The sequence below is a fragment of the Corvus moneduloides genome, chromosome 12 (assembly GCF_009650955.1).
Source record: "Corvus moneduloides isolate bCorMon1 chromosome 12, bCorMon1.pri, whole genome shotgun sequence".
Lineage (NCBI taxonomy): Eukaryota > Metazoa > Chordata > Aves > Passeriformes > Corvidae > Corvus > Corvus moneduloides.
The window spans coordinates 8,119,310-8,138,602 of NC_045487.1; the positions used below are offsets into that span (position 1 = coordinate 8,119,310).

The following is a 19,293-nucleotide window of genomic DNA, read 5'->3' on the forward strand; positions in this document are numbered from 1 at the left end:
GTAGCCACAGGCCCTGCTTGTACTACACTTCCATGCCCACCACTCCAAGCCCCTAAAGCTGTGACAGAAAAAAATCATAAAGCTACAGGTGGAGTCACCATTAAAAATGTCTGGGTTTTTTGCAATTCAGGTTTACCTCAGCTACAGCAAGTAAGAGTTAGAAAAAAACCCCCACAATCAGAAGTACGGGAACCATCATGGATTGGGTAAAGTTCATCACCATTGACAGCAGAAGTTCTACTTTGAATCCAGTCATTGCTGGTGTTAATTACAGGAGTAGCTCTCCACCAGGTGGTATCTGAGTAGTTTTAATAGGGATTACTAGAGACAAAGAAAGCTCTAGGTTGGGTTTGTCTGGCCAAGGTCCACCTCCCTCCCATTCTGCCTCTTCTCCCAGGAGGAGCTCCCACTATGGTGTAATCAAAAGGTGCCACCTAGGCTCAGGGGCATTAGGGTAGAACAGGAAACACATCTCTTCCTAGGGGCTTGAGCACAGGTCAGGATGGAGAGCAGGGAACATAACACTTGGAGCTGAAGCAGAAATCAACATGCACCAAGCTAGCTACTGGCAGCTGAAGGACAAAGGCACAGGTCTTCTGTACTGCCCACGACATTTCTAGCTCTTTCTGAAGCCTAGAATCCATGCCAAGGAGAACTGCATCTACCCAGCTGCTCCTCAGTTTAACAAGAGGAAGATACGAAAGAAAATAGCTACAGTGATAAGTAAATTAAGACTCATCAGTTCCTCAGAGCACGAGAAAGAAAGAAACCAGAGCATTTATGGCAATCATGGGGTTGGAGGTGACAGCAGGGAACAGCACTGAATAATGACTAAAAAAGCCAGCCTGCACCTGCACTACTATACCCAAGGCTGTAATTTGCTGCAATCTGAGGTGATAATGATGGCAGTAAATGGGTTACATGTAGAAACAGATAGCCCAAGAATAAGCCACCAACTGCTTTGTAGCAACCACCATCATCGCTGCATACTCAGCAGCAGGAGTTGCGAAATGCTTCGTGCCTGCTCGGAAAGGATGCTGAACATTTGGGTGTGTGTGCCTTTGGATCCTGCTGAGGCAGGCAGTGCTCTAAGTAGGATCCTGAAATGTAAAGTGCCTGTTTCACATCAGCATATGCAAAATTTCAGGGTTTGTGGTATAAACTGGCGTTAGTAGGGCAAAGGTAAAGGTTGTGAACAGAAGAGAACAGACTCGATGACAAGAAATTAAGCTGCGATAAGTGATGTACAAAATAGTTAAACCTGCTCAAGTCAGGTTCAAGCTGCTTCTCATTTTAATTTTTAAGTAAAATGCAAAAATTGCTTCCTCCCCATAGAAAGCTGTGCTCCTTTATTCTGAACAACTGCCTACAGATTAACTCCCCCGTGTGGCTCATGCAGCACTGCCTGAATTTTCTCTTCAAAATAATCAACATTTACTATTTGCAGCATCTCCCACAGTATCAGGCACCTGCCACAAAGGTGTGATACACTAAAAATATCCAAGGCCCTTTTGAATCAAGTGCCCCACAGCAGGAATATTTCTTTATAGCTTCCATCAATCAATATCTGGCACCTGCCCTGAAGCATGGGCACTTCAGAAGAGGAGGCTAGAAAGAAAGAGGAATTACTGCTTCTTGTAAACTTGCCAAGTTCTTGCTTCCCCAAACACCTTGAGCAATGCTCAGCTCTTCTTCCAGAAGGAAGGCACGTGATTTGCACTAATAACCTATACCTCACGTATGCCTGTGTCTTCACCCTAGGCACTGCTGCCTGCTTTAGAGAGTCAGCTTAGCCTCTTCCAAAGGTTATCCACAAATACAATCAATCCTTCAAGGCTTGGACTAACCCCTGCATCCCTTTTAATTATACATTACAGAAAATAATAACTTTATCACATCACTACTTGCTCTTCCTTCCAGGCCAGTGGTAAGGGAATTAAACTGTGGCTTTTGTGCTCTACAATTTACCACACAAGCTGGAAAGTTCCTTGCTTGATTTTCTTTCTTTCAGTCTGCTCCTGATTCAAGAGAGAACTTCATTTCTTGCCTCTGCGGCTCACATCTCTTTACTGGCTCTTTGCAAAAAGCCTTGATGGAGTCAAGTAAATTACTTCTGGTTTCTTTCACCTATTACTTGCTAGTACAGTCTTAGAACTGTTGTAATTAGGAAAATTTGATCCTATTATACCAAGTTAAATTAGGTGTTACAGGATTCTATTTTATTCCCTGCTGTCTTATGAAGAGAGCATGAAGGACAGCAGCTGTGAAAAAACAGTTGTTCATGCAGACATTAAGACAAACAGACTTAAAGAAATCATCTTTAAATTGAAATGGAGTTTTCTGAGCTTTGTCTATGCTTGGAAGATGAGTGATGAAATAGTAATTGCCCAAAGGTACAGCACAGCTTGAGCAATCCTGGTATCATCAAGATGTTCATGAATGATGTTGGAGCTTGAGGGACATGTGGACCTGGCTAACAGAAAACAACTGTCAAAGCAGACTTGGAAGGGCAGGTGCCAGGAAGAAGGAGTACCTGCCAGGGTGGCTGAAGTGCAACCACCCTAAATGAATGCAGGGTGGTGCAATTCCAAGGGTTGGGAGAAGATCACAAGTTAAGAAGAAATTCTATTTATTGATCCAGGAAATAAGACTGTGTGGTGGATTGCACTGGGAAGTGGCAGCTCATTTTAATGAGATGACAGATTGTTGTCAGAAACTCAACCAGTTTGTTTCTTCCACAGCTCTGATCTTCCCTCCCTCTCCAGCAAGGCTTTCTCTTTTCAGAAATTAGGTGCTCTAATGTCAACCTCAACGGTTGGTTGATGATGTATAATAATCACTTAGCTCCTCTACAGTGAGCTCTGTTTCTTAGAGGTTGATCTTTTCTTACACTTCAAATTACCCGTTGGCATCCTTTCCTGACCACAAGGCCAGGTGAAACAGGCATCTTGTAGGTCAGTAATTGCACCCTGCAAACTACTGTCTGCCCTGCCCACTTACACGTGCATCTGCTCTTGTGAAGCCCTAGGCCCTGCGTGGAATGCGAGTCCCCCAGCTCTGTGCAGGTTACTCAAAGGCAGGCAGGTGGCATTTTATTCTTGGGCCCTTGGGCAGAAGACAGGGTCATATCAAGGACAGTATTAGCACAGCACACAGTACCGGGAAGTCGTTAATTGCTTGTATGGACCAACGCCGCCGGGCAGAGCGAGGAGACATCTGTACGCGAAAACATTATACCCAGGAAAAGGGAAGAAAGACACCAAGAAAATTAAAGACAAAGGTAAATAAACTGAAATGAAAAGTGCCCTGAACCAGCAGAGTAAAAGATACTGTTCCCAACGGTTCTGGTACACAATGAACAGTTGCAAAGCACGATCCCCACTTTCATCCTCATACAATTGTACTACACAGCATTACCTATGCCTCTGGCAGAGCAAGGGCTGCTATGTCTGTGCTCCACAGCAGCCTCTACGAAGACAAATCTGAATAAAGTCTTCCACACAGAGTTGTATTACTGCAAGAAGCACTGAGCTGTTTCGTGTGACCTTGTTCATACCATGAACTGAGGAGAGGACATCACCTAAGTGCCCCACATGCCTAAACTCCAAACAGTTATAGTCCTCTTGCCTGAAGAGGAAGGCAGCTAAGTGTAAACTGCATCATTTTCATTTTTAACACAGCTGCCCAGTGCCATGGCACAGATACCTGCAGGAAGCTAAATAAACACTCCTGCTTACTCAGATTCCCTTTAACATCCAGCATCCTCCAGAACTTCATTCACTGGAACTTGCTGTAACTGTTCACTTTCATTGTAAACAATATGTCAGAATATTAGAAGGGATGTAGAGGCCTTGGCAGGGCCATGTGGAAATTGTCATAATGGGTTGAGAAACTCATTCAGATTGCTCACTCAATCAAATTCACTGACTGACTATGCTGAATAGCTCCAAAGTAGGCTTTCATTAGTAACTTGAAGATATTTCAGTAGGTACTCAACACAGTATTATAGCAACAACAAACAGAATCTTTCGAAGCACATTACTGTACACTCACTTGAAAAAAAGTTCTGTGTACAGATCTAAGAGTCAACACAATAAAAAGGACTATTTGGGTCAGGTACAATGTATTTTGCACTTGTTTTCAGCTGATGATAGACAGTCAGGACCATCAACCATGCCTTCAGCCTCTATATCCCCTTGCATCTCACTGCTGGGAGAGCTCTACAGCCAGAAAGTCAAGGCTGGCTGCAGGGCCCCACGGAAAAAGAGAGTAGAAGGCTGCAGCCATGTGCTACAGGTTCCTCCAGCAGGCCTCACAGAGAAGGAGAAAAGGGTTAGTTAAAGGAAATTCAGTATAGTGGAAAAGCAGCAAAACCAAGCTCAGTCCCACCACCAATGCCCTGATGGGAAGCATAAGGACACCACTGTCACCATCCCCATGTACAGCAAGGCTGAGATGTCCCCAGGTCCCCACTGGCATGACCCTCTAACTGCAGGGGGAACAAACAACTCCATGGCACCTTCTTTAAGAGTTCAAAACACTGATGGCACTGCCATGGTATAGATAAAGCTCCTCCTTTCTGCTGACTACTGCTCCTCAGCAGGGTTCTTTTGAGGAATGAAAAGGAGGGAGGAAGAAAGGAGGAGTGTGCGTGTGTGAATAAAAAGTGAGAAAGATATATATATATATGTGAGTGTATGTGTGTATATATATACACATATTTAAATGAGCACAGAAAGGCTCAGAGCCAGATTTAGTTTCATTTTGGCTTACTAAGGAGCTCTCTGCTGGAATCAGCAGCTCCCCTGCCTTTATGGGAACATGACATCTTTCCTGTCTAGCAATGGGCAAATTTCATTTGTTTGCTAATGGTAGTGATGCCTGTGGTTACTACATGGGATTTAAATACTTGGTTATGGCTGAAAAATTCAGTTTTGGGGCTGAAGTTGTCTGACATCAGAGTTTGATGCACAAAATTTCAACTTTTATTTAATGCAAACATAAAATCCTTCAGCTTCAGAGCAAGGAGTTAACTAAACTCAGGGTCTGGGCTTTTTAAAACTGTCACAGTGAAATAACAAAAATATGTAGCATTGATCTAACAGAGGCCCTGACATCAACTCCTGAAGAATCAGAAAACATCTGCTGAAGGGAGATACAGGCTTTTTGGGGTTTTTTAAAGACTATTTCATCTGCAAGAACATTTGAACTAGCTCCCTGCTATGGCTCTTACATTTATTCCAGCATGCAAGGAGATAGCTCGGCAGGGGAAGGGGAACACATGACTTTCCCCTGGCTTTCAGCAGACATGGCTGCACACATGCTTTTGTTCTCTTGAATTCTTTTACACTGTGACAAAAATCTTGTTGCCATCAATACAAGGGCTGGGGAGACAGGTCACATGAAATTGCACCAAGCTGGTTCCACATGTTATTTTTAGCCTTGTCTGTCATCTTAGAGAGGCTGTGTGTCGGAGACAAGCCTGCTGCAGAGGACAGAGGTAGGTCTTTAAATAAATGCTCCTACAAAGACTAGGACAGGCTGTAATTCTTGTACCAGGCAGCACCATTTTCTCTTTTCATCAAAAAAAAGTTTGTATGGGGAAAAAAATTCAGAATGGGGACTCAGTCTTCTGGGGTCTGTATGGAAGCAGAACTTGCACTGGGGACAGGGGCTCTCCCCGCAGCTGGGAGGTGTAATGACATCATGTAAGCAGGACACAGTCCCACAGACAGGGCTGGCTGTCACATCCAGCACCACCAGAAAAACAAGACTTCTTTCAGTGCCCAGGAAGGATAAAGGTTCAAGGCTTTGACTTCCTCTGCTCCTGGGACACAAGTTCTGAAACTCTTCTGCCAGCAGAGTGCAGACAGCTTTTGGCTTTCCCTAGGGTACCTGGAAGCTCTTCACTGCTGCAGGAGGTTCATGTCCTCTGCACGGGCAGTGAACAAACTACTCAAATGCCCCAAATTCTGAGGCTCTCAGAGGAAGGTTACTGCATTTTTGCAAGCCACTTCACCCCCTGCTGAAGCACAGTTTGTTTCTAACAACCTGCTCAACCTACTGCTCCCACAGCATCTGCTCCAGGCACATCAGGCCCTCACAGCTGCTTCACAACTACCCTGCCGCCACCCTACAATTACAACAGGTCTTCCTCAACCACTATGTCCCAGAAGGAAACAATCCCACTCTTTTCCAAAGCCTTGTAAACAGGAACAACAGCAAAACCTGCACCTAAACCAGAAGTATGTGGATCAGAAGATCTTCAGAGAATCATGGAGTAATTATTTTTGTTTAAAAAAATGAAAGGTTCAAAGTGGCACATATCCCTGAAAGAGACACCTGAAACAGAAATAACCAACCACATCCCACAGTCCAGGAGAGGTTCACTGTGAGCTGCAGAGAGCCACAACCCTTTGCAGTTATATTGTCAGGGAATACCCACCAGAAGAGCAAGAGCTGCCTACATGTACTTATCTGAAGACTACAACTTCCTAGAGGGTGAGATTTTAACCCTACATAATGCAAAGGGAGACAGTATACAAACACTGTACAATGCTCTGAAGGGAACTGTGAAGGGTCAGCATAGAGAAATATCAAAATAAGCAGGTCAAATGCTAGAGAGGATCGGTAAATAAGTTACTAATAGAAGATAAATCCATTTGACAGAGCTGCCTGTAAAAAGATGTCTTTTTGAGAGCAATATAAAGCTTTTGTTACTAGCAATGCTAAAAGAAAGGAAAACAGATCATGAAAGCTGAAGTGTTGGGAGCAGTGCTTTGGTCTGGTACTTACCCTCTCTTTGTAGTAGAAGGAACTAATGGAGACCTGCTCCTTCTCGCTGCGTGTTGGGCTCCCACTGTACAAACGCAGGTTGCCCGGAGTCTCAGTGCGGATCTTCATCGGAGTAATGAGGCCACTGTGGTATGCTGATAAAGCTGACAGAGACCTGGAAAAAAAGGAAATACACTTTCAGGGGCTTTTCCCACCAAAACATCCCGCAGACTCACACTGACATCTCCACTAACCCAAGCTGCCAGCAGTGGTGCCACTGTCTCAACAGAAGTCTCTGCTGAGGCCCAGTGGTGTAATGGCCCAGGCTCTCTGCACTGAGGGCACAGCTAACACTAGAGGGGAGTAGCTCCAGTGTAGGACCTGGTATTTTCCTGCTTTCCTGCCCATGACAGCAGCATATCTCAAAAAGCCACACAGGGCACTCACCTGGGTGTGGGCTCCATCGGGGACACGGCGCGGTGCATGGTCATGGGCCTTGTGAAATACACCAGGTACCCTGAAGAGACAGGACACGGCATAAAGATCATGCAACAAGGAGTAGATTACTCAGGGGTGGTTCAACTTAAATGACCAGATTTCCCCATGTATCAGAGGCAATGGGCCTCTGATACCCTTAGTGATTTTAAACTGAAAGCAGACAACCACATTCTCTCAACCCAAATCCACTCCCTGCAAACCCACTACAAAGCACAGGGTTTTTGAGGTGTTTCTCTCAAAACCACAGTTTCAAGTGGCTTACAGCTGTTAGAGAAAACATGGGAAAAGAAAATGAGCAAATACATGCTGCTGTTTTAACTCTCCACCAGAACATGCCAAGCACTGTTACTCCAGAGGTAAGTGAGGTGATGTTTGGCAATGCAGAGAAACCACTGCAGCTTGTACAACTCTCTTCTCCAACAGGAGAGCCCCAGCCATCTGAGGCCAACTCCAAAGCACTCTCTCACAAGCCTTACCCTGTTTCTTAGCACCTCAAGTGTCTTCAGCCACCTACTCTTGCAAGAATTCCAGGACTTAGCAGGTTTCACTGAGCCTATTCAATACAGTATTATCCTGTTTTACTTTTGCTTGAGAATTCGGTGAGGAAAGCAGCTTTCAAAATGTTCTCAAACTGGGATGCAGTCAGATCCAGAGAAGGCATGTGTGCATCTGAAACAGCTCAGTGAAACTTAATAGCTCTTACTCAGATCTTAACCTGGTTTTTAATGATCTTTACCCCATATATGCTCTCCTGGAAACCTCGGTGTGATTGCACCCCATCTCCCATTTAGGAGAAGTTTCTTAGTGAGCTTGGGAAAGCTATTTTGGACAACAGAAAAAGTGTACAATGAGAAAAGAGTGGTTAGTAACGTGAATATGGTTTCAGCAAGGGGTAAATTCAACCCCAAATCACAGGAATTTTGTGAAGACTGACTGCCAGAATACACCCAGTAATGTGATGATGGTAGGAGAGAACTAGGCAAGGAAAACAGCTATTCCCAGTGTTCTATAAAAAGAGATCTGTCAATACCTCTGGCATGCCACAAGCCAAAGGTTATCTCTTCAGCTAGCCCTGCATTTCCAAATCTTAAAGCCCCACATGCAACGCCAACTGCATACAGTTGCTAACTAGTCTCATCTATAAATTTACCACAGTATCACTACTTTTACACCATTCCTTACTCCTTGCATGGCAGTGACCAAAGCCTCATCTTGTTCAGAGGCAAGTGTTCCCCAGAACATTTAAAAGGACCATTCCCCAGGTAGCTGTCTTAATGTATCAGTGACAGGGCTGACCTGCACCACAGAACCTGGCTCCAGAGGTCCGTGGAAATGGGATGTTAGAGTCCTGGTAGGAGCCATAGGCATTGGAGACCCGGGCGAACGTGGGCAAGGGGGGTGTTACGGAGTTGGACAAAGCGTAGGGATTGCTGGACGTGCTGTCCTCTTGGTTCTGAAACAGAAGTTACCCAAGGTCACACTCCTGCTGCCACAGGAGAGAAATCCAGCCGGAGCACCAGACATGGCAGTGCCAAGCAGCCTCACAGGAGGTGCTCATCCTTTGAGCCACAGCAGACCAAGCTCAGAGCAGTTACTACCTTAACTGCAAAGGCACTTGCAGGCACATTTGCCTTTGAAGAAAAAGCTTCTCTGGCTGCTTGTCCAGAGATTTCTCTCCCACCATAACCATGTAGAAATGCAGAGCTTAACTTGGGGAGAAACAAGAGGAAACTCTACAGAAAAATCTGACCTTCAACTCTGGATATGACTCTCAAGACAGCAAGCTGAGCTGAACATGATACCTCAGTGGTGCGCAAAATCTCCTTGAGTGGGAATACCACACAACTGTGGGGTGTCAAATGCAGGTTGGGAGTCTTCAAGTGAGGAAGGCAGGTGGTGTAAATTACCAGGGGGACCTCAGGCCTATCTATAGGAATTTTGACAGAAATCTATTCAGATAAAGAATACTACAGCTTTGGTCTAAAGGAATTCTTTGAAAGCAGTGGTGCATTGAATCATCGGATTTCCATACAGAGCAGAGAAAGTTCCCACTCTTACAATATTACTGCTAAAACCAAGCAGAATTAAGCCCTTACATGTAAAAAAAAAAAAAATTCCCAGCCCTTTATTTGTGATTAATAAACAAAATCTCTCAGAAAAGAAACTTGAGGAGACTCTCCAGTCTTTTCCTGAATGCTAAAAACACCCACTCCAGTACACTTCACCCACACAAAGACCTAATACCTGACACTGGGATGCTGAGTAGGTATCACAGATCTCTCAGTTAAGAACAGAGTGTGGCTTGGATTTTTCTGCAGTATCATCCCTACAAAACCTCAGCACAAGGCTGCAGAAAAAAACCCAGATTTTCACAGTTTGGGGGTTTTATTCAGGGAAGAAAAGAAAAACCCTAGAATAGGACTAGGAGGATCTTTGACTAAAACTGAGGAGGTAAAGACATCTGCCACTACCTTTCAGAATGAATCTATCAACAACCTGATGCATCTTATCTTCTCTCACAGATGACAACCATGCCCTGGCAGTCAGTGAAATATATTCTGAGATGGGAAGCTACCATGCACCACTAAGATGCTCCAATCTCCAGTCACTCCTGGTAACCTGGATATCAGAGTTCCCCAAAGCAGCAAAACTTCAGGGCCTCATTTGTGGAAAACAAAACACATCTAATCATCCACCCAGCTCTCTTCAACATTAACCAGAAGTGCTCACACAAACATAATGGCCAGTCACAGGGGTCTATTTACACATCTAATGAGGCCAGACTCTCACTGCAGAGTCAGAAGTGTGGGGCATGGGAGAAGACAACAAACTAGGGCAGAAAGCCCACGGAGTTCTCCATACCACGACAGACTCCAGCCAGGACACCAGCTGACGCAGGCAAGGCTCCAGGCAGCTCTGGTTCCGCTTCACTTTCTGCAGGGAGGTGTCTTTCAGTATCTGGAATATAAGATGCAACTTGAATTATGGCTGTTTCCCCACTTTGCCCACATCCTTTTTGTCTGCAGAACAGCTTAGATGCCAGGACCTGAACAGGCCACAGACATCCTCTAACATTCACTGGAGCCACTGGTGTGCTGTCTGCTCTGAGGAGTGGCTGGTCTGAATTAGCAGGGCCTGTGTAAAAAAAAATCCCCTCATTTTTAAATAAGCTTGTGTAGTAGAGCAGGAAGCAACATCCGAGCTCAAAAACAGTATCATTCTGCAGCTGGATGCTTAGCTGGTCATTTTGTCTATTATTGGGTTGATGGCAACTACATGAGGAGCAGGATGTTAGGGATCCTCAGGCAATACACATCACACTGGAACATAGCAGCAATGAAGAAGCAGTGGAAAAAGGCAAACACTGGGCTGCAACATCAACAAAAACCTCATCCTATAGGTTTCACAATTTATCTGTTCAGCATGACCTGTGGTATGTCTTCAGCAAAGTCTGATGTTCGGTTATGTGTCAGTAAAATCCAGACACCAAGTAGTCATCATTTGTACATTTATAAAGACACTCTATACACACCTTCAGCAGCTTTGCCTTCATGGAAGCTGTGATGGAGGTTGGGTTGATGAACTGGAAGGACGGTGCAGCATTATTGGGATACTGGACAGGGAACATCACCAGCATCCTGACTCTGTGGTTGCCGCAGTGCACCGACACCGTACAGCTGCGACTCACTGCATCCATCTGTGAGGAAAAGCAATTGCTCTCTAGTTAGATCTCCCAGGACTTCCCAACTTACAGCGGCTTAAATTTATGCTGAGGGACTGATTCCTCTGCACATAAGACAAAATCATGCTGTTCTCAAGGGCAGGGAACACCGTGACAGCAAAAAGCCCCAGGCAGATGGGGACAGACTCACGCCCACCAGCAGACCAATATTCCAGAATCCCAGCACCTGGAGATCATGGCCAGCCCAGGTAGCACCAAGAAAGGGGCTCTGCTCCCAACAGCCACTGCACCCCAGCCCACTTCACTTGGCCATGGAAAGCTCCAGGCCCAGTGCAGCAGTAACAGGCACCTTCTATGATCCTGCTCCAAGGTCTCAGAAAACTACATCTGCATCGTGCCATGAGCTGTGAAACCACCAGGGTGGGGAAAGGAGACAGGCAGCTGCCTCGAATCTCCCAGCCCAGTTCAATGCTGTGCCTCCAGTCAGCTTCCACGCAGAGAGGAGAGTTTGGAGTGCAAGGGAGAGGCCAAAACTGAGAGACAGAGTTCAGGATAGGGAGTGCTCAGCAGACTGGATTCAGAAACAGTTGAAATGAGATCAACTGCATGGAACAAGTCACCTTCCACTCTCCAGTCTAGGCAGAAAGGAAAACACCATCCAGCCTTCTCAAGATCAGCCAGTATACTTACTCTGCTGAAACATTTCTCTCACACCAGTGTCTGGGATTATCCTCTTTCTTACTACCCCTGGCCAAGAGGATCTCTACAGCTCAAAATAAAACTTATTTACAGACAGCAGTCACTGCAGCAAAGAAGGTTCCTCTCTAAAGGCTCCAATAAGCCAGCCTGCCCACATCCCCTCCTAACAAGCCAGCAAAAGCAAACTCTGTACCTCCACATTGACATTTCGGATCTGCACATTGATCAGTGAAAACTCCTGCTGCAGTGTTTGAGGCAGCCCCAGTTGGTCCGTTTTCTTTCCCACCAGGGGGTCATTCAGGAAATCTTCTTTTAAGGCTGACAGGAAAGATGGAAAACAGGTTGAGACAAGCCATAACAGGCAGAGTTTTTCACATGATGTCAGGAGGCAGCCAAGGCAGCAGGTTTTCCTCTGCTCTTCTGACACATGGAGGTATGAGTTTTACCTGGCAAAGACCTGTAAGCTGGAGGGTCTCAGCTGTTGTTTAGATGCAAGTTTCTGACCCTTCTCTTCAAAAAACCAAACCTGTCTGCACACAGCGTTCCCAGGAAGGTTACAGAACCTGCCTGTACCCTGTACAGTCCTAAATGGTCCTTCTCTTCTCATGTGAGACCCTTTTTCCTCCCTACACAGTGCTGCCAGAGTCACGACCGGCTGAAGTGGAGCGTCTCAGCTCAGCAGGAAAGAACTGCAGCCAAAGCAGTCTCCAGGAGGAGCTCTGGTCTTTGGGACTAACACTCCACCACTCCTGACTTTCAGGGAAAGCTTCCAAAGCATAACAATGCTTTGGGAGAGAGCAGGGAGTATTTCTGGTCCTAATAGAAGCCTAATTCATTTGTAACAGCCATTTTCATTTAATGTTGCAAAGCACTCTAGTGCTTTAACAGCCTTTAAAGACTCATCAAAATACTGGGTCTAACTCTCCAGTTCCAACAGTTTTCAGGAGGACAACAACCCCTGAAGGCCAGAACACATTTAAACAGCCAGACAAGCGCTGCAGGACACAAAGAATTACAGTTAAGATAACAAACTTCACTGAGTTTTGGAAGAATTGGTCTCTGCCTGTGGTTGTGCCTGGCTTTTGCCTCATTTCTTGCTATTTCTTTACCTCTACTGGGGCATTTTGCTGTGGCACCACTTCTTAAGAAGGCTAAATCTTTTTTTTTATGATGGTTCCAAGGACAGAAGGGAAGTCCTGATTTTTCAGCTGTCATTTTCACACTTGCAATATCAAATTGCACAGACTATTCCTAGCAAAAAAACACCCAAAAAACCAAACGAAAAGAAATGCAAAAAGTTGACCTTTTACAGGTATTCACCGAGAAGTTACTGACTTTGCTGTTGGGACAAATATCTGGTATTACCACTGCCCAATGGGTTGCTGGATTTGGTTAAGTAGGATGCTTAGCCAATCATTCTTGTTTGCAATTTTATTACAGTGCTTAGATACATTCCAGAAAAGGGAGCTGAAAAGGAGATTAAAGGAAGATCAGTGACTCTCAGGAAAGATAATTATTTCTAGCTTAAGACAGCATGTAGCTTACTGAAAAGCCATCTCTGAGGTTCCCAGTATGGGCAGTACCCTCCCTTTGTCTTCTCCTCCCATTCCCTTCCAATTAGTTTTTAATCCTCCAAAGCTACGCATTTGTACAGATTCCTAAAGCTCCTCTAAAAGCAGCAGGGAGAGCTTGCACAGCGAAGGCACAGCTGGGGCTCTCTCATTCACCTGCAGAGTGCTGTTCTCTTCAAAGATCCCCCAAAGTGCTTTACTAATATAACATGAAGGCTTTGTCTGCAGCTTAAATGCAGCCACCCCCAGGGTGAAACATCAAGAGTCCACAATACCTTTTGGCTAGAAAGAACTGAAATTCCTACCTAGGGATTTGCTTGTACATTAATCCTGCAATTGTGTTATTTGCAGCAAAATCTACCCTGCTACAGAAAAGCCATATCATTCCCTTTGGCCACAAGGAAAACCATACCAGTCTGAACCAAAGAAGAAACCACAGAGAAACCAGACCCACACAGAAACCACATGGGATGTATGGATGTGCCTCATCAGGGACAGTGAAAGAGTTCATTCTCTCCTGTGGAAAAAAGAGAGATCAGGCAGCCAGAATGCTCCCAGCTGGAGCAAGAGAGGTTGTGCTGCCCCAGAAGTACTGCTCATAGTGAGCACAGGTAGCTGGGGCTTTTTCTATCATCTTCTAAAACCCTGACATAGACAGAAGTTCTGATGTCTTTCAGAAACTTGTTCTGTTACCACACAGGACAGGAGGCAGAGAGGAACTTCACTGGCGATTGCTGAGCAGGAAACTTCCAGTAAGGAAGAGATGCTTTCACTAAGGGACCTCACAACTGCTCCTTTATTCAAAGGACAGACATTAAACCACTTCTCCCCTTCTCTGCAGTTTATTAGCAAGCAAAGAGAGAATCAAATTGCTTCCCCATAAACCCATCACGTGGGGATCCATTTGTGGCATGGCTACAGCACAGAAAGGAGCTGTGAATTTAAACCCAAACTGGCATAAAGGCATTGGTGCATCCAATTCTTCTTCCTCAGGGTAGCTGTAGAAATCTCTTTAGATACCTTTTTTCCATGCACATCACCACCATGTGATGCTATAACCTCTTCTATTCTTGTACTTACACTGTTCAAACACTAACTCTGAATGTTTAACCTGGCCAGAGCCTTAACCACACAAACCCTCCTTCATGTTCCTTCCTTGCATGCCTTCTTTTCTGTAGGGACAAACAAACACTTTCTGTCAAAGTCTCTCCCATCCACCCCTCAGTATCTCAGAAGCCAGAGATACTATCCCTCCCGCTCTGCTCTGCCAGCCTTCAGCCACCTCTCATCAATACATGACCAAAAATGCATGACCTGTCTCTGTATCTACTTCTGGTGAAGACACCAGCAAACACCTCCTGGTTAGATCAGTTCACACAGGGACCCCAGCAGAAGTGTTTAGGTACCAGGTGTGATGTAAGCAGCTTGTGTCAGAGTGCCTTACTCACACACTCCCTCTTCTGTGGGCTCATCTCTCGGCTTAAACTAATCTATCTTCTTAAAAGGCAGAACTTACTTCTGATTGCCTTACTTTTGGCAACAAGCCACAACTACAACCTAAAGAGAATGCCGTTAAATTAAAATCCTGACAAGGAAGAGCTTCATTTTACAGCTAGAATCATTGTGTTAAAAGAGAAAATACTTGGGAGGACCATCCTGAGGAACCCCTAGTGCTTTTCCTCTGCCCTGATGAGGAATCCATTAACCTTTGAAACAACAGCAGGTTGCGCTTTGCCTGTGATGTTTTCTTAGGCCAAAATGTATCTTCTTCCCAACACAAAGATGCTGGCATTTGAGGTTCCACAAGCCATCACTTCTCACCTTCCTCATCCCCATGTCCAGAGTTATGCTGGGGCTCTGCATCCTGAGGGTGAAGGGTCTTGTCTGGCTCTGGCAGATGAGAAATGCCATCGATGAGGTCCTCGACTCCATCCAGGATATCATTAGCACAGAGCTGAAAAGAACAAACACACCCACATGCTGCACAACAGAATCCAAGCTGTGGGAAGAGCCACCACTAAACAACTCACTTCTCCAGACAGATGGATTTGCAAGGTAGGTCTGTCCACGCAACAGTCATGACTAAGACTGCATTGTTCCTGTGACAAAGACAGGTGATCGTCCACTTTCCAGCACCTTCAACTATGTCACCTCAGACAGCCTGGCCAAATCTCCTGCTCACTTAAAAAGCCACTTAATTGACAGGGCCAGTCTAAGTAATAGAGGTTTACCTTTAGTCAAAATTAAAACTGATATGACTTTAATTCCTTGAATTAATTTGTTAAAACTAGTTTAGTTTTTTAGATCAAATTTAATAGTAGCACAGTTTCTGCATTTGATATTTACACTCCAGTAGGATCTAGAGACCCAGGTGCATACGTGGGGCCCTATTGTTCTAGGTCCTGTATCAAAATGAGACTGTAAAACCCTGGATTTTAAGTTCAGCACAGGAAAACTGGGAAGATGAAGGGAAGAGAAAGGGTAAGGGTGTGATGTAGCAAATTACATCATTGGTCACCAGCAACATGCCATCATGTGTGTAGTTTGATCCAGACAAAGACAAGGACAAAAGAGCAGGAGCCAGCAGAGGAAAAATAAAAGGAAAAATAAAGGCTCTGACATGAATGAACAATTGATTTAAAGACAAGAAAGAAATCAAATGTTCACAAATATATCAGGTAGGAGTAAAGGGTCATTTTTCACAGAGAAAGTTTGTTACAGACCTGCAGGACTCCTGCAGGATCTGTGCTGGGACACATGCTTCTCAAGATATTCATTAAAAACCTGGAATAGGAGGTGAATAGCGAAATGACCAGGTTTGCTGACGCCACCAAGTTTTTCAGGGCAGTAACAAGTGTGGCTGATGGCAAACAATCACAGAAGGACCTTACCAGAGTAACTGTATTAAAAGATGAACTTTGGCTCAGGTAAATATAAAGCAACACACATTGGGAAAAAATGGCAAGTTCAAGCTGAGGGAACAACATGTAGAAGCCAGACTAAGCTGATGACTTCATGGAATTATGCCAAACAATTTAAAAACTAAAGTGAGCACTGAGAATTCTTTGGAAAGAACAAAGCTCAGATCCCCATCCCCAAAGGTATATAGTAGAACTGAAAAAGGGTCGTGAAAGGCAAAAGGACAATCAAAGAGAATTCTAGTACAAAGGACAAATTAAATCAAGATCTCTTGACTTGAAAAAGGAGGCAGCTGAGAAGGGATATGATGGAGGGCTACACAATCATCAGTAACACAGAGAATATGGCTCATTTCATCTTCAATGGTACGAAATTAGGTGGCAAAATAAACAAATGAGCTGGTTTTCCACACAACATGCAGAAAACCCTTGAAACTCCCTGTTGCTAAGATGTTTAAGGTGACAAAAATGTACACAGGTCCAAGAAAAGACAGAACCAATCTGTGGAAGTGAAACTCATCAAGCTCTACCAAATACAAAGGCGCCAGACTCAATGAGCCTCTAAGCTGCAAACTGCAGGAGGCTGACAGGGCATTTGAGAGAAACATCACTCCATGCCTGCCTCATTCTTATCCCCTCCCAAGACATCAGCTGAAGATGTGACAGGGCCATGTGGCTCACTGTGGCCATATGAACCTCTGGTATGAGCCAGCACAGCTGTTCTAGTAATTGCATCAGAATCTGTAACTGCCGCAGATCCACACACTCACACCACCCACCCCAGGCTTAGAGGCAATGGACACAAGGTGAGGGAGAGGAGGGCACAATCCCTACATTTACCTGGCACCTAAACAGCCAAGAAATACAGCCTTGCAGCCATGGACATGGCATTTTAGAGGCAATGCAGGCAGCAACTGCCCTCTACCTTCCCCAAACAAAATTCTGCATTTAATGTTAGACAACAAAGCAGCTTCACACAGCCACAGAAACTTTTGAGACACAGGCGCAAAAGAGAAGCCCCGTCACAGGTCTCCCTGGGGATGTTTTGGGGCTGGAGCAGAAGAGGAAAGTGAAGCAGCAGCTGGCTGCTGTGTCTGCAGCTCTAGGATATCAGAGGAGTGACTGGGAGTGCAAGGAAGGGGAGGTGAAGGCAGCCTGTAAGAAAACTGCCTACTGTTAAAGAGCCAGAGTGCTCATGTACCCTCTGCAGCTGAGAGTCAATCCGCCACATCCGCAGGGTCTGATCCCGGGACCACGTAACCAGCTGGTAATCTTTAGAGCCTAAAGAGGACAGAAACAATTAGAGACCCTGCTGGAAAACAGAGACTATCTCAGCCCTGTGTTTAGTGCAAACAGATTCAAACAAGCCAGCAGGCACATCCAATGGATAAGGCACTAAACTGAAAGGCAGAGCAAGTTCTTTTCTACTTGGGATTGACCCAGGTACATCAGCTTTGTGCCTCCCCACACCACAGTTACCACACCCCTAAACAGGCTGTGATTTACAAGCCAAAAGCACAAAGTATAATGAATGTGGCACAAGTTTTCCAACCAGGAATGAACAAGATCCACAACAATATTTATTTAAATAGAAGAAATAGTATTGTAAAAATAAATGTTTCTCAACTATAACTGTAAAGTGAAAATGTATTTCAGTTCATCAAATCTGTTTCAAAAAGTAGATGTTTTAAAACATTTCTAAGCTAAGAGAAAGTGGTTCTGCCCTTCCTCTTTTTGCTTCTGAAAGAGTTGGGTGATGCCAAGTTCAGGTTGTAAGGAAATAGATCTAACCACATACTATCTATCAGGCAGAGGTACACAGACCTATTTATGTCCATGTTTAGGTCTTGTGATACAGTTTTAAGTTTCCCTTGTCAAACAGCTGCTATGCTTAGGAATTTGCTGCTGCACAGCTGCTTCCTACACCCCTCTGCTGAGGCATAGGGGCTGTCTAAATACAGCACAACGGACTCTGTGGAAGGAAATTTGTGCTATCTTGGTTGTTTCCACACTGAAGCCGACTTAGAATGTTTGTGTGATTGATTTACGTTGCTTGAGACAAGCAAGACATCCAGTCTCGGGTATGTATCTATTAACTCAGCTAAGAAAACCAACTGTAGCTCAAGCCTGTTTCAGTGTTCATTCACAAACTGTCTTAGACTGTGCCTCCAGATCCTAACATAGTTCTCCACTGCTCTCCTCTTTTTGAAAGAGGAAAATCAAGGTATGGAGAAGGAGGTGACTTAACTGAATGGCCCCAGCAGCTGGTGGCCAAGGGCTGGACCAGCAGTTTTACACAGCACTGCAAAGCTGTAGCACAAGTGACACCAAAGCCAGACATGCACATTCTGGCAGTGGCAGCCAAGGTGCTGGAAACAAAGCTGTGCTCTGTGTGGTTATGCAACCTCTGGTATGGAATCTCCTATTCTTAGCTGCTTACACTAGAAAATTTAGTCAGCACTGAACTCTAGCAGCAGACTCTCTACCCCATGTTATTCCTCCCTTGCCTTGTCCAGCAAACAAGTAAGGTGAGCTTGCTGGGTCTGCGGTCTGGGATATGCTGGAGGCAGCTGATCCAGGCCATGATATGAGGGGTTGACTGGTTAGCCTGCAGCTCTGAGCAGAGGCAGGGTGCCTGCACTCATGCACCTATCTTAATAATTTGCACAGTTTATTCTGAAAGATTCATTTAAAAAGAGACTCCCAGGAGAGTGGAAGCAATGAGAGTCACCACTGACCCACTCAGCATTTGTAGATTTGCTTTGTTAGCAAGGAAACAAGGCAGTGCTTCCGTGGGCACTGCCATAAAACCAGTACAAAACAGCTGTAGTTTGAGGTGGGCAGTGGGGGCAGGACGGTGAGCAGGAGCTACTCCAAAGAAAGGCAAGAGTCAAACAGCAACAGCATTGCAACCAGAAGCCAGGTCTCCACACCCCTGGTTAGCTGACAGCCACAGCGCAGGGAAGAGAGCACATTCAGCCCTGAACTCACCTTCTTTCTGCTTCCTCCACTGAAATTCCAGCACCACATCATCATGTCCCACGAAAGTGTGGACAGGCGTGTTCAGGTCAAAGACATTCCAGAGGAGGAGACTGTTTTCCCGACGGAGTTGGGGGACCATCACCGTCACCAGCCCATTGCTGAAAGGCTT

General features: G+C 45.1%; 1 protein-coding gene across 5 annotated transcripts in view; it reads right to left on the bottom strand.

Annotated features, from left to right (window-relative positions):
* Positions 1-19,293, bottom strand: part of WDR59 (WD repeat domain 59) — a 49,264-nt gene that overhangs the window by 13,011 nt on the left and 16,960 nt on the right. For 4 of the 5 annotated variants that reach the window (XM_032121588.1, XM_032121590.1, XM_032121587.1 and 1 more), the window contains exons 10-19: positions 19,134-19,290; positions 17,344-17,423; positions 15,046-15,178; positions 11,847-11,971; positions 10,805-10,969; positions 10,135-10,230; positions 8,569-8,725; positions 7,222-7,291; positions 6,796-6,949; positions 3,160-3,216 (exon numbers count right to left, since the gene is read on the bottom strand). In XM_032121588.1, coding sequence (XP_031977479.1) covers positions 3,160-3,216; positions 6,796-6,949; positions 7,222-7,291; positions 8,569-8,725; positions 10,135-10,230; positions 10,805-10,969; positions 11,847-11,971; positions 15,046-15,178; positions 17,344-17,423; positions 19,134-19,290 — 1,194 coding nt within the window. The remainder of the gene's footprint in view (positions 1-3,159; positions 3,217-6,795; positions 6,950-7,221; positions 7,292-8,568; positions 8,726-10,134; positions 10,231-10,804; positions 10,970-11,846; positions 11,972-15,045; positions 15,179-17,343; positions 17,424-19,133; positions 19,291-19,293) is intronic. The other variant, XM_032121591.1, reaches the window with a different exon arrangement.